The sequence below is a fragment of the Pagrus pagrus genome (assembly GCF_965226575.1).
Source record: "Pagrus pagrus genome assembly, chromosome: 24".
Taxonomy (NCBI): Eukaryota; Metazoa; Chordata; class Actinopteri; order Spariformes; family Sparidae; genus Pagrus; species Pagrus pagrus.
This window is the reverse complement of record NC_140206.1, coordinates 10,170,519-10,184,323: the sequence shown is the minus strand read 5'-3', so window position 1 is coordinate 10,184,323 and position 13,805 is coordinate 10,170,519. Positions and strand designations below refer to the sequence as shown.

The window sequence follows — 13,805 nt, the reverse complement described above, 5'->3', positions numbered from 1 at the left end:
TATTACAGGCAGCTGAACTCAGCCCAATAACATTCATCGGCGGAGGATCAACACTCCTTTCCCATGCTACCCCAGGCGTGTGATAGGCCTAGTTTTCCCCCACATCGTGCCAGGTTATTTTCTCCCTTCAATAAGCACACAGGAAGAAGTGCTCACTTTCTTTAACTTTAATTACAGTTTACAGTTTTATTCAGCATGTCTTTTTATTTGGGTCCAGATGGAGTAAACTGCTATAAGTAGCACTGTGTGAAAATACTTTTAGTTTTTGGTTACAAACAGGTATAACAGTAAAAACGGATAGATCAAGAATTCAAGGACTTTAACAACACAATGGTTCTGCCTCTAGGGTGGCATATAGCCGCTGCAGGGGGTGAGGTGGGGTGTGGATGACCAGGGGGAAAACATGGAGTGAAACAAAGTGAAATGAATATGAATAAACAACAAGAGTTTGATGACGTGCTGACCTTTATTTCACCCAAATTTAACTTGAATCCTTTTTCAATTTCTTGTTTTCCTTACCATTGTTTAATTATTGATAAAAATAGTGCAGTATGGGAAGGGAACTTTTTTTTGGCTTCTGAAAAACCAAGCCACAATGCAACTGAAAGTGCTAGCTGGTTAGCACACAAGGGGAAAGATAAAATCAGAATAAAGTGCTAATGTTTAGCAGGATTGTTATTTTCCATTTTCACCATCTTAGTTCAGCATGTGAGCAAGCTAACACTTGCTAATTAGCACAAAAATAAAGTAGCCTACAACCGATGCTGATGTCCATTTGATTGGTGGTTGGTTGGTTTGTCAGCAGGATTACACAAAAACTACAGAACGGATTTCAATGAAACTTGGATGGAGAACAGGTCTCAGCCCAGAGTAGATCCTGTTAACTCTTGGTGCAGATCCTGTTCAAGGGACGGATCCAGTAATTTTGCTCTCAACCTTCTTAACGATGCGAGAAAAACGCAACATTTTTGTTGAATTCTTAGGGAATAATGCGTGGATCTTGATGAAAATAATCAGGCGTATTTAGGTGACTGGCATCTATGAGTGAGTGCAAGGGGACTGTTGGGCCTTGGAGGAGGTATGCGCACTACTGAGTACCATTCTAGTTGTAGTTATGACTTAATGGCGGCACACCAAAGCTATTGAATCAGAAATCACCATATTTATTAAGACTTATCATCTGGGGACCATGAATATCTGTACAACATTTCATGAGAATCTATTCACTATTGTAAAAATATTTCAGTCTGGACAGAGTCATTGATTTCTGTGGGGGTTGTTTTAAGGTGCAATGTCGGTTTAGAAACATTTGTCATCTCACATATTTTCACATTGTTGTTGTTGTCTATTTTGGCTCGCACACTCCTGAAAAAGGGACTCTTGATCTGAATGAGGCCGTCCTGATTAAATAAAAGCTTTTAAAAAATGTGTCAGAATGCAGTCTACTGTATTTACTTACCACTTTACTCATCAACAAAGAAGTCGCATCTTCTTTTTTTAACATTCAATATCAATCTCTTCCATCCTTCTCGACTGAGTTACAGATAAACATCCTAGGTATCAAGGAAGGAATCTGCTCATATCCTGCATTAACAATTCATGATTGGAAAGGTTAAGGTCTTTATCATATTCATGGTCTAAATGGGCCGTTATCAACAGGTTAACACAGATAACAACCTGTTCCAGCTGCTTCCCTTTCATCAGCAGGTTTACGGGATTAGGGTCCCCTCGGAGATTGCTCAGCAACAGGGACTATGGAAACGTGGCATCAAGGCTTCAAACGTCTAGAGATTTAGGTAACAACACTCTCAGCACCTTCACACTGACAGTAAAACACCTGCCTTTCCTGGAGCGCTGATTCTGGGAACACGGTACATGTGCCCGTTTATTGACCCCATAAACTGTCCCGGGATCAGAGACAGCAGGGGGCAGCTCCAGTGTCTCCGGTGGAAATGTTTTTGGTAATTATTTCCCCCGGAAACAATCCCCCTTTATCTGAAATAAGAGATTAGATCTAATCCTTGTTTGTAAAAGCCCTGCAATAAAAAAGTTGACCCACAATGCTGCAAACAGTTTTCAGTACAAGATTAGGGTTTAGTACCTGGCCTGTTTCTGCTAAGAGGTTTGGTTGCTTTCACATTGGCCTTTTACTTTGACTAATTTATGACTTACCATTTTTACTCTGACTTCTTGTCCTTTGCCCTTTCTCTCCACAACAACTCCTCACTATCTCTCCTCACGTTTCAGTCTCGTCGACCCTGTTGACACGGCCTCAGTTGCTCAACAGCCCATACTGACCTGAGACGGGACACGCACGGGTTAATCACAAAACCTACTGGTAAGACAACCAAGGACAGAACAGAATATGGCAGCACTGATAAAAAAATACGCAGATAACACAAACATAAACTGTAAGAAATGGTGCTAAAGTGTGTGTGTATAGGGGGAGGGGGACATGTATTTTTTTTAAAAAAGATAAGGAAAAGACCCAACTAGGCGGCTGTGAGCTTGCACGTGTCCTTAACGACTCTCTAAGGACACTCCCACACAGAGTTTAAAAGCCTACAACTCCCCTCCAGTTAGTTAGAACTGAAGAAGCCTTCAGTTTCTTGAAGAGAGCTCTTCAAGAAACTGGAAGTCCAGTTGCCCACGATACAGCACCTAGACTTTCTCCTATTACTTTTGCCTCACTACTTATATATTGAACAGCTGAAGTAACTTTCAGATTAAGATTTTAGAAACAAAACACATCAGGATTAAAACAACCAATAGTTTAAGCTAATTTTAGATAATTTACGTAAAACTAGCTCCAACTTGCCCACTCATGTCAAGGTACTGCTTAAAAGCTATTGCATCATTAAGAAGGATCCAGTTATATAATAATTTTAAACTGGTAAGAGATATTCTGTATCATACTTTCACATTTGAATATGTTGTGTACCTTAGATAAAATCTTGAACACGGAAGTTGACCTTGTTGTGGATATTGGTGTCAGGGTATTTTTGCCGCAGAAATCAATCAACTGGAAACAGCCCAAATGCATGGACGCCAACCTGGACACCAACCTGAGGCAGTGGTTACACATTCAAGCAAGACCTTTTGTCACTTTTGCTGAACAACAACCACTGTGGTCACAACTACAGGACAGTTTCAAATGGTAAAAAATAGCAGCCAAAGATGAGAAGAGTCAGCAAAGTGTAAGAAATAGCAATATATATATCTACGGTTTGCTAATGTTAGCTACTGTTTGCAACAGTTATTTGCTACTGTTAGGCAAACTAGCAAATAGCTAAAAGTTATTCGTGTTTTGTTTAAATGTCCAGCTTCTGCCACTTCAGTTGGTAGTGTGACAAATGTAAACTTAACCAAAGCTACTGAATAGAAGACACAACAGTCTACAGCCATGCAAGCAGCTCTATGAGAGTGCATTGGGCACAGGCATGTTTATCATGTTCGTCATCTTAGTTAAGCGTGTTGACACGCTAACGTTTGCTAATTACCACTAAACACATACAGCTAAGGCTGATGGGAATGTTATCAGTTTTACAGCTTATTGTTAATCAGCAAATATGGTGATGCATGATCCCTTAACTTTTTTATCTAGTGCCACCATCAGGTCAAAATTTTGACCCCCAAACAAGCCCCCCAAATTCCTGGGGGCACCCGTGGGTAGACCTGCAGACCAACAGGCTAACATAGGCATCCTTAGGGAGCCATGTAGGGAGTAAGTTTAACTTGCAGCAGAGACATGAGGAAAACAGTCCCTCCATTTTGCCACTTGATGGAGCCATAATACTGTAAAACTAGTACAGATATCTTTCAACCAGTTGCGCTGCCTTTATTTAGTACTGCTATAACCAGAAAAACTGTTAAATTCTGGTGCAAATAATTAAAACCTTATGAAATGAGCACATTATTCATTCACCCTGTCAGTCAACAATACAAATGTATCCTATCTCTGTTCCTCATCTTGTCTTCCTTCTCTGTCAAAGACTTTTCAGATCCTTTCAATTAAAGACTTCCTCCTCCTGCAGATCCCCTTGCAGACCCCATACACACTGTGTGGAGTGATGACCAGTGTCTGCACCCCCTCCCACCGCCACACACACCAAACACAACACACAACAACTGATTGTGTGTCACTGAATGATGTGCACTTAAAAGTACTGGTTCTCTGGCGCAGATGCTCGGCCGAACAGGTGAGGGAGAAGCAGGATTCTGCTGACGCACCTGTCCCAGCCCGACCCTCCCACCTCCTCTTTGTCACTCCTGAGGGGAAAGATCTCCGTCCTGTCCCAGTCCGGACCTCCAAGGCACAGGAAGAAATGGGCAACATGGCAACAGAGATTACTGCCTTTATCCTGACCATCTCGGGCTGGATCCTGGTGTCATCCACACTGCCTACAGACTACTGGAAGGTGTCCTCTGTGGACGGGACGGTCATCACCACAGCTACCTTCTGGTCCAACCTATGGAAAACATGTGTGACTGATTCCACCGGTGTGTCCAACTGTAAGGACTTTCCTTCAATGCTGGCTCTGGATGGTGAGTCTTGTTGTCTATCTGAGGTCTTTGTGCGTGTTTCTCATTTCTGTCCATCAGATTGGACCAAAAAAAGAACACCTGCTGGTTTTGGATGAGTTAACACTGTTATAAACAAATGCATTTGGAACTTGATATCTCCTGTTCTGACTCTGGCTTCAGGCTGCAAACAACCACAGCATTTAAAGTTAAAGGCCAGAGGAGGGATATGTCGGTGAATGAGCAGAGCTGGACTGAAGGAAGCAATCTGAGAAAGTCATCAAGTCAGACGGAGGTCACTTCCTATTACTTACTTGTAACAACAAGGAAAGGAAGTGCTTTTAGATGTTCCAATTCTAATGTCCTGAGGTGATTTGAGACATTCATGCAGTCTCAAAGATACCACGTCTTATCTGTTGTCCATTGGTGTCGAGCAGGGGCGTCCCAAGAAGGTTTTTTTATGGGGGCCCAGAGGTGGCCACTGAAAATGTTGGGGTGGTGTCCGTCTCTCCAACAACTCCTGACAAAGTTTAGAGACTGTTAGCTTAACTTAGCTTGTGGTTTTTTAAAAGTTGGCGTTGGTATGTATAGAGCTGTGTTACCTTTGGAAAGTGCCAGGATAGCGTTATCCAGTTTTTATGCTAAGCTAAGCTGACTGGCTGCTGACTAACTTCAACATCGAGACATGTGAATGGATTGAATCAAATCATCTAACTCTTGGCAGAAAAGTGAATAAGCGTGACAAACGTCCAACTATTCCTTCAAAATAAGTAGAATAACACAACTGGGTCTCTCCCCTCTGCCTCTGTCGTGAAGCCTATATCCAGGTGTGTCGGGGTCTGATGATCGCCTCAGTGTGTCTGGGTTTCTTTGGTGCCATCCTCGCCTTGATAGGAATGAAGTGCACAAAAATAGGAGGCTCGGAGACCACCAAGGCTCGCCTGACCGTCCTCTCGGGCTTCCACTTCATTCTCAATGGTAAAACCCATGCTGCATATGTCTCTATGTCTGGATTTATTGGGGATGTAGCATTTGGAATTAATTAGTGTTCAGCTGAACCACATTATCAGCTCCTTCTGCTTTGATTTCAGTCATCATTTGTTGTACAAATCCTCTTATTTCTCTCCGCAGGCCTCTGCTCTATGACTGCATGCTCCATATACGCTCACAGGATCACAACTGACTTCTTTGACCCGCTCTTTGTTGCTCAGAAGTAGGTATTCAGGATTACAAGAGAGATTTCTTTGACAGCGGATCATAACCGCATTCGGATGAAAGGAATTCCAGACATACATTTCTTTTTGTTTTTCAACGCACCCTTTTAGGTTTGAGCTGGGAGCAGCCCTCTTCATCGGCTGGGCTGGATCTGTGCTGTGTATCCTCGGAGGACTTATCTTCTGTCTCTCCCTGTCCGAAGGCTTCAGTATGAGGCAAGTTGCTTGATTTTTTCTGACGGGATGCTAATAATGTGATCCCACATCTGTCATCGGCAACAAGGGCTTCGGGAAAATCTGATTTGGACGGACTCTAAAATGCACTGAGTTGCTAACTCAATCAGGCAATTTAAATAATTACTTTAACTGCAATGGAGAGATCGTTACAGTCGAAAACATCCCGTAATCTCTCTCAACATCTTGTCTCATAATTGCTGAACCTACACAGCAAATTGTACGATCGTCATTTTGATAAGTTGCGCGGCTGTTGAGGACTGAATGTTTCCTTTGTTGCAGTAATGAGGACCTTTTCAAAGTGAAAGTCACCTTGATAGAGGGCACCTATAGGGAAGAAGTGTTGCATCAGGCAGAGAATAATCTCTTTTGGTGATGTCCTTCATCATAATTTTGTCAACAGTCAGTCCTACTTAGCAGATCCTTATATTGTGGATAAAGCGAGAAAACTAAGAGGAGTAGAAAGACAGAATTCAGATGGATTTGGTCCTAGCCCAGAAAGAAGACATGTAGTTTCCGGAGATTTGATGGCTGGGCCTTACTTTAAATCACATCTCCTTCATGATTTTTTCTCTTGAGTCATATGAAATAGGGAACGACATATCTGTTTTTAGCCATGCTAGCAGGCTAAAGACAGACGGAAATAGCTCACAACATCTCAACAACTATTAGATGGATTGTCATGAAAACAACTTTGGTGATCCACTTTCATCTAGTTCCATCATCAGGTCAGTTTACTGAGTTGTGCAATATTAACAAACATATGCCAAACTTATGACATACAGCTTCAGCGATGGTATTATTTCTGCTAAGTGTTAGTATGTTAACATGCTTTACTAAGATGGTCAACTTGCTAAACATAATACCAGCTAAACATCAGCATGTTAGCTTTGTCACTGTGGTCATGTAAGCATGCCAACATTAGCATTCAGTTATGTCAAAGTTTTGGCCTTACAGGGCTGCTGGCTAGACTTGTATTAGGTTATATTTTCACCTGTGTTCATTTGTTGGTTTGTGACTAGTATTACAAAAAAACTGCTGAATGGATTTCTACAAAACTTGGATGGAAGATGTGTTTTCAGCCCAGAATAGAGCCCAATAACGTTTGGTGCAGATCTGGATAAAAAGACAGATCCAGGATTTTTTTTCTACCGTTCATTCTCGTCATTTTCTTAGGGAATAATACAGTGATATTGATTTAAAAAAGCAGGCATATTAGGATGGCTTGTATCTTCTAGTGAGTAAATTTGATGCAAATCCAGTAAAAATCGGGATTTGGCAGATTTAAATGTGTTTTATTTGTATTCTTGTTAAAGTGTGGACAGCAATAAAGCTAAGAGGAACGCAAGATAAAGAAAAAAATAGCAAGACTAGAAATAGCAAATCCTTAAAGCTTACCTTTCGTTCAAGTGTCAGTGAAAGAAATGAAATAACTGGAACCATTGTTGCATTGCAGCTCTACTTTAAAATCACAGGCCTCCTCAGTTGTAACTGTTCTCAAGTGTTATGCCAAAGGGTGCTTGACTGAAGCTGTGATCAAAACATACAGTGTGTCTCTGAGTTTTAGGGACTTTTCTTCTGTTTTTTTGCAGAGCTGAATACTCCTACAGTGGAGCTGCATCATTTGTGACTGCACGCAACAAGCAGAGCAAGACAGCCAACAGCCTCCAGAAGGAAGCGGGAGGGCCGTCGAGACAGTTTGGAAGAAACGCCTATGTTTAAAATTGGACTCTATCATTGCTGTTACGTGACTAGATCGTGGAATTCATCATAAAAAGCTTGTGGTCACCAGAGACTTTCACCACCGTCACTTTCATGAACTGCTGTGCTTGAAGTCTGTGAAAGAATGGCTTTAAAGTGAAATTCATGTGACAGTTTACATGTGTTGTTGATTTTCGGGGCCAGACTCCTCTTTAAATGGGACTGCTTTTTGGGACATTTCTGTCAATGGCTCTTAAGTAAAAGATTGTTTTTTTCTTTTAGGGCAGGAAATTTGATTTGGCACAAAACAGCGTTCAAACTCTCCGGTCACCTTCAACAGGCTGGCCTTTCCTGCCCGTCTCACATAGACGGGACATATTCAATCTTTATTTTATGATTCTGGAGACAAAAGGCCAATTTTACACGTATATTTCAAGACTCTAAAGTATTTTTCTATCATTTTTTTAAACATTCAAACTAGAGGATGACATACAGATACCAAGCAACCTTTTGTGTGAGCTTGTTAGATATGAATTTTTGTATTTTTACAGTGTTTTCATTATTGGACACATTATATTCTGTAAATGTGACCAAATGTTGTTGTAATAAGAAATTAAAAGTAGCTAAAAAATACAGAAATTAATCACTTTTAAATATGGGAAGCTATGATGTAACTCCAGTTAATCTTCTCCTGTTACTTTAAGAAAATAGAGGACACTGTGGATGGATCACATGAAGGCCTTTCTCGGGTCACTAGGTCAAATCAGACCCCAGAGATGGCTATGCAGAGCTGGAGGTCCGACCGGAGGTTTTCCCTCCTATCAGCCATCCATCTCCACCTCGAAATTATTATCAATAGGAACCCCAGGCTATGTTACGCAAAACCTCTTGGCCCAGAGGTTGGATACCTGAACCAGCTGGCAGAGGGAAGTTGCCCTCTGCCTTCCGGCGCCTTGCATCCGTAAACAAGTGTCGGGTGTCCTGGGCTCTGCACAATGCTGTCTGATATAATGATGGTATTGTATAGTGATACTCTGATGTTAAAACTGGTAGATGTAATGTATTAAACTCCTTCTCACTTTTAAAAGACTTAAAAGACCAAAGACTTTGGAAGAAAATTCAGAAAACCTCACAGCTAACCTCAGAGAAGGCTGCACTTCAACACAGTTTATCCTCTGAGTTAAATGCTAATGTCAGTGCGCTAAGATGCTGATTATTATCCCTGCTAATGTTCTTATTTCAGTGTGTTAACATGGTAACATTAGCCAATTAGCTCACAGTACAGCTGAGGCTAATGAAGATGTCATTTGTTTGTTCAGGTTAAACTCTGACCTGATGACGGAGCTGAGAGCAAAGTGAAGGGACATGACAGGCATCTGCTAACAATAATGTAACTTATTTATCCTCTTATATGACTGATTGAGCAAATAAATGAAGATTGATTTTTTTTGTAAAAAAAGAATTATTGCAGTTTTATTTGAAGGAGACATAAATGTCCGTAGGAAAGTTAATGGCAATCAATCCAGTAGTTGTAAATGTCAACCTGCTGAGCACGAGAGGAATTGTTCCTCTGGGAACCATGAATAACTCTCTGAAATGTTTCCATAGTGAAAATAACCCAGATAAGTTATGAGTCTGAGCTGTTCATGGCACTAAAGGAAGAGTCAGGGGACCAACAGTCAGTACGGTACATCCTCTGGGGACCATAAATGTCTCAATTCGCAGTTTATTCTCTATTTTTTAAAATGTTTTCTACCTATATAATATAATTATACAAAACAAAACAGCAACAGTTGCTATCAGCATACACATGCCTAAAACATCATTGTGTGTTGTAAACTGTCTCCCTTCAAATCAAATACTCTAAAGCATGATGAGGTGTTTCAAGAAGACCACTGACCTACTTACTGATCTGAGCTGAGGGCACAGAGACATGTCCCTCCACCCATTACTGCAGTCACACCAGCAGAGAGCAGCATTAATGCACGTTTAATGGTTGACAGATCTGAGGAAACTACACAATAAGTGACAGAATCCTGTCCTCTGACTTCTAACTTTTAACTGTGAAGAGACCACATGAGCAAAATTAGCAACAACTTTTACCAACTTATCATTTCTTTTTGTTACTTCTTTCAAATCTGGTCAGCTCAGGTCACACAAGTATTCCTTTGTTTATATGTGTTCTTCCTTTTTTAGCAGTGACAAACTCATTAAAGCTCATTAAAGCCACCCTCACCAAACAAATTAAGGCTACCGAGCAGTCCACCGTTTCCAATAACTCCCTACCGCCGCCAAATAACTTTGTCATAAGCCGAAAGGACTTAGAAACAAAGAGGAGCTCTTTCATCCCCGCCGAACATTCATCCCTCCCCCTTATTCTCATTACCTCAGATTTAACTCTAATTATAACAGCACAAAGACGTTATGCTGTGATTATGAGACCCACAGCACAGCAAGGTCTTGGTAAAATTACTAATAAACTAGCAGCTTAAAGCCGGAGGCAAAGTCAAGAATGATGCTTAGGTCACAGCAGCAGTGTTATTACATATTTAACAGAACATTTAAAGGTCATATACACCATTTAATTCCATGTTTTTTTGCTTCTTAAAGACACATTGAAATAAAAAAACATATTTTATAAGTTATAATTCTGTCTCCCTGTTCTAATTGTTCAGATATCTCTTGTTATATGTCAACGATGTTTTGGTATAAATCCTCTCTCTTGTCTTTATGTAGAATATTATAATATTTTTGATAACTAATCTTAAACTTGGGGTCATGAATGTATCCAATCACAAATAGAGGAACGAGATGTCCACCCATCGTACAAAACCCAATTGACCATTAGCTTGTACTAGCTAGCTTAAATATTACTGCTATTACTGTGTGTTTGGATGTCAGATAGCAAAAACGTTCCCCTCATTCTTTACCTTCACGTCTAACAAAGCAAGTGATGGAGGTGTTGGTGGAAGCCAATAGTCATCTACTGCTCCCTATTGTACTGTATCACAAAGCCACGCCCATATTTGGGGGTGTGGCTTTGTGAACTTTGTGAAATTTTAAAGATTTGATTTAAAGCCCTCTTGTAACTATGGAGGGTTTAATGAAAGATGTTATTGAATTGCATTGTGGGAAATGTAGGACTCGGGAAATCTTGGTTTGTGCTGCTTTATTTTGATTTATTCTTATTCTTATCAGTCAGTTATGAGACCTGAATTTTATGGAAGTGCAAAACAAAATTGCTGGAAGGATAAATGGCTATAAATTTGGCTATACTGTGGCGCACCTACTGCACTTACAGTGCCAACAACAACAGGATTATTTAACAACATATATTGAGAAAGTGGCATAATTAAAGAAAGCTAAGTATTATGATATATGGACTAATGGAATAAACAGATCTTCCTTCCCCTCGTGTTCCTGCACATGAGGTAAAGATCATGATGGGGGCATGAAGCGGTAATTCGAGATAAATGCTTAGGTGAGCATTCTCTGTATAGATTCAAATGAGGCCCGTGGGAACCTGAGCGATTGTCGTCTCTCATCCACATGTACAGTCAGATGTGGAAAACAACAACACATCCCCTGATTTGTACCTGTGATGCACTCATCCTCTTCTTTTTTCTGAGGAAAGCAGCGCAGTAGGAAGCCACGTTTACTTTTGAATGAAAAGGAGACGTTCAGCTCAGGATGTACACGTCTTGAGACAGCGTTTAGGATTAAAAATATAAGATAAATTGGAGATCAACTCACGCATTCGAGATGAAGATTCGTGTGGTCCAGATCTGGGGTTTCCTGATGACCGTTTTGGGATGGATCTTCGTGGCCTGCACCATGGCCATGGAGGGCTGGAAGATCACCTCAATCGGGGGCATGGGGGGCTCCTCCATCATCAAGGTGGCCTGGTACTGGTCCAGCCTGTGGAGATCCTGTTTTACAGACTCAACTGCCGTCAGCAACTGTTACGACTACCCTGTGCTCTGGTCTGTGGAGGGTAGGTGACACATTTTCCTCCCTATCCAACAAACAGTCTAAACTGTTCAGTCGAGGGCTCCACTGACAGAGACTTGATGTCTTATTTGTGTCTCCAGGCTCCATCCAGATAGTGCGGGGCCTGCTGATGGCAGCTCTTTCCCTGGGCATGCTGGGCTTTGTGCTCAGTCTGTTGGGGATGGAGTGCACCTTCATCGGTGGAAAAGACAGATCAAAGTACAAGAAGATCTACGCTGGTGGATGGTGCCACATAATCAGCGGTAATGTCTAGTTTTAATGAGAGGACAGTCAGCAGATATATGTACAACCTGTGTTTTAGCCAATTATATCTTGCTGCTATTTGTAGTCACCAGTATCCAAGGTTTTTTTTTGTTTTCTTGTCTCTCAATATGATTTTTCTCTTCAGGTGCGCTGTCCATATCAGGGTACGGTGTTTATGCACAGTATGTCTCCGTAGAATACTTCAACCCCGACTTTGACGGACTGAAGTAAGTCAACAGGCGAACATTTAACTATTTAACCTGAAGGACCAACTTAAATGCGTCTCTCACAGTCTCTGTTTCAACACCGACAGGTACGACCTCGGCACCCCGATCTTCCTCGGCTGGGTCGGCTCGTCCTTCCACATGGTGGGCGGTTTCTTCTATCTGTGGTCGGTGTGTAAGCCGCTCTGTGGGGGAGAGGTCACGTGAGTACACACACACACACACACACACACACACACACACGCCGTCTTTGTTGTAACATGTCAGTGAAAGTGTATAAATAACTTCACTCGCCACTTCCTCCAATAAATACCAGCGTTCAGTGTGCAGATGCTCATTATGGGTACACTCCCTCTCACCTCGCAATATAACCCTGAGGCCATTGGAGTAAACAGAGGTCTGGTGTTTTAAAAGCTTTCTTGAGTACACGAGGAGGGGAAGGAAAAAAACAATGCTGTGGATTAAATTTAGCGCTAGAAGGAGCTCAGAGATTTTAAATGTACACCAGTGCTGCAGCTCACTCTTATAACACATCATTTCCAGCTTTACCTTTAAACTTTTTCCAACTCCTCATTCTTAAATCTCTTTTACAAGCTAATTTCATGTAACATAACCAGAACAACATCCTGCTACAACATAGCAGGAAAATTATTGATCGTGCTTATGTCACGTGTTTAGTTTGATTGACAGCTTGACATCAGCTAGGCTGCAAAACAAATCCAAAGTAGACCTCAAGAAAGAGTTTGACATTTTGGGAAATATGCTTATTGGCATTCTTGTCAAGTGTTAGATGAGAAGGTCGATACCACACTCAAGTCTATGTTTTCATTATTGTTTAATCACCTGAAACTAACAATCGTTGTGTTTTTGTTACCTGTGTTGTTGTTTTCCTCTTACACGGAGTCTGCTATGCTAGTTTCTACAGTAGCCCAGAATGGACAAACCAAATACTGGTCTAGAAAGAGAGGGAAGGTTGAGACGAGGGGTATTCAGTTGTTTGTAATCAGCAACCTCAACTAGAGGAATTTGTAATGGGGGTTCAGCAGTCTCGTCATGTTTGACAGTAATGCTTCTCTCTCTCTCTCTCCAGGGTAATCAACGTCCAGCCACAACCAGATCCTGAGACAAACAAGTCCACCACAGCTCTGTCCACGGTGTCCGGCATCACCTCCAAGACCAAAGTGTCCTCCATTTCCGAGCTGTCGTCCAGGTCCGAGCGCTCAGACGTGTCCGGCATTTCCTCGACATCAGAACGTACATCAAAATCTGGACGCACAGCCAAGTCGGGGCGGTCATCGAAGACTGGGCGAACCACCAGGTCTGCAGGGTCTGCGGGGTCCAGGTCCGGATCAAGCTCGGGGTCAGGGTCAGAGTCCGGCCTCTCGTCGAGGTCAAGCGTATCAACTTTGTCTGAGTCGAGGAGCAGCGGCAGCAGCCGGACGGTGTCATCGTTGTCGGGCAGTTCGAGGAGCGAGACTACGCCCTTCGTCAAAAACTCTTATATTTGAGTCATTTTGTGAATAAATGTGAATAAATGTGACGGACTGAGGATCTGATACTTTTCTATTCAATCATAAGTCTGTGGTGAAAGCAAATTCAGTGACGTGTGTTTTGTATTAATAAAAACTGTCTTGTTTTAACAGTACTTGCTGTTTAT

The 13,805-nt window shown here is 41.7% G+C and overlaps 2 protein-coding genes across 2 annotated transcripts; both read left to right on the top strand.

Moving 5' to 3' along the window:
* Positions 1 to 4,194: 4,194 nt before the first annotated feature.
* cldn10a (claudin 10a) lies at positions 4,195 to 7,896 on the top strand. Its single transcript, XM_084347606.1, has 5 exons — positions 4,195 to 4,545; positions 5,338 to 5,499; positions 5,653 to 5,734; positions 5,847 to 5,951; positions 7,562 to 7,896. Exons 1-5 carry the CDS (start codon positions 4,326 to 4,328, stop codon positions 7,689 to 7,691), a joined length of 699 nt encoding a protein of 232 aa, XP_084203732.1. The 5' UTR covers positions 4,195 to 4,325; the 3' UTR covers positions 7,692 to 7,896.
* Positions 7,897 to 11,432: 3,536 nt separating this feature from the next.
* cldn10e (claudin 10e) lies at positions 11,433 to 13,656 on the top strand (the record flags this gene model as incomplete). Its single annotated transcript, XM_084346830.1, has 5 exons — positions 11,433 to 11,664; positions 11,762 to 11,923; positions 12,070 to 12,151; positions 12,238 to 12,351; positions 13,239 to 13,656. 5 exons carry the CDS (start codon positions 11,433 to 11,435, stop codon positions 13,654 to 13,656), a joined length of 1,008 nt encoding a protein of 335 aa, XP_084202956.1.
* Positions 13,657 to 13,805: the final 149 nt, after the last annotated feature.

What these genes read in the sequence shown, in the direction of transcription:
- cldn10a (XM_084347606.1), top strand. Translation starts at nt 4,326, where the DNA reads ATGGGCAACATGGCAACAGAGATTACTGCCTTTATCCTGACCATCTCG. An exon ending in CTTCCACTTCATTCTCAATG is followed by an intron (nt 5,500 to 5,652) that starts GTAAAACCCATG and finishes TTCTCTCCGCAG; the next exon opens with GCCTCTGCTCTATGACTGCA. An exon ending in CCGCTCTTTGTTGCTCAGAA is followed by an intron (nt 5,735 to 5,846) that starts GTAGGTATTCAG and finishes GCACCCTTTTAG; the next exon opens with GTTTGAGCTGGGAGCAGCCC.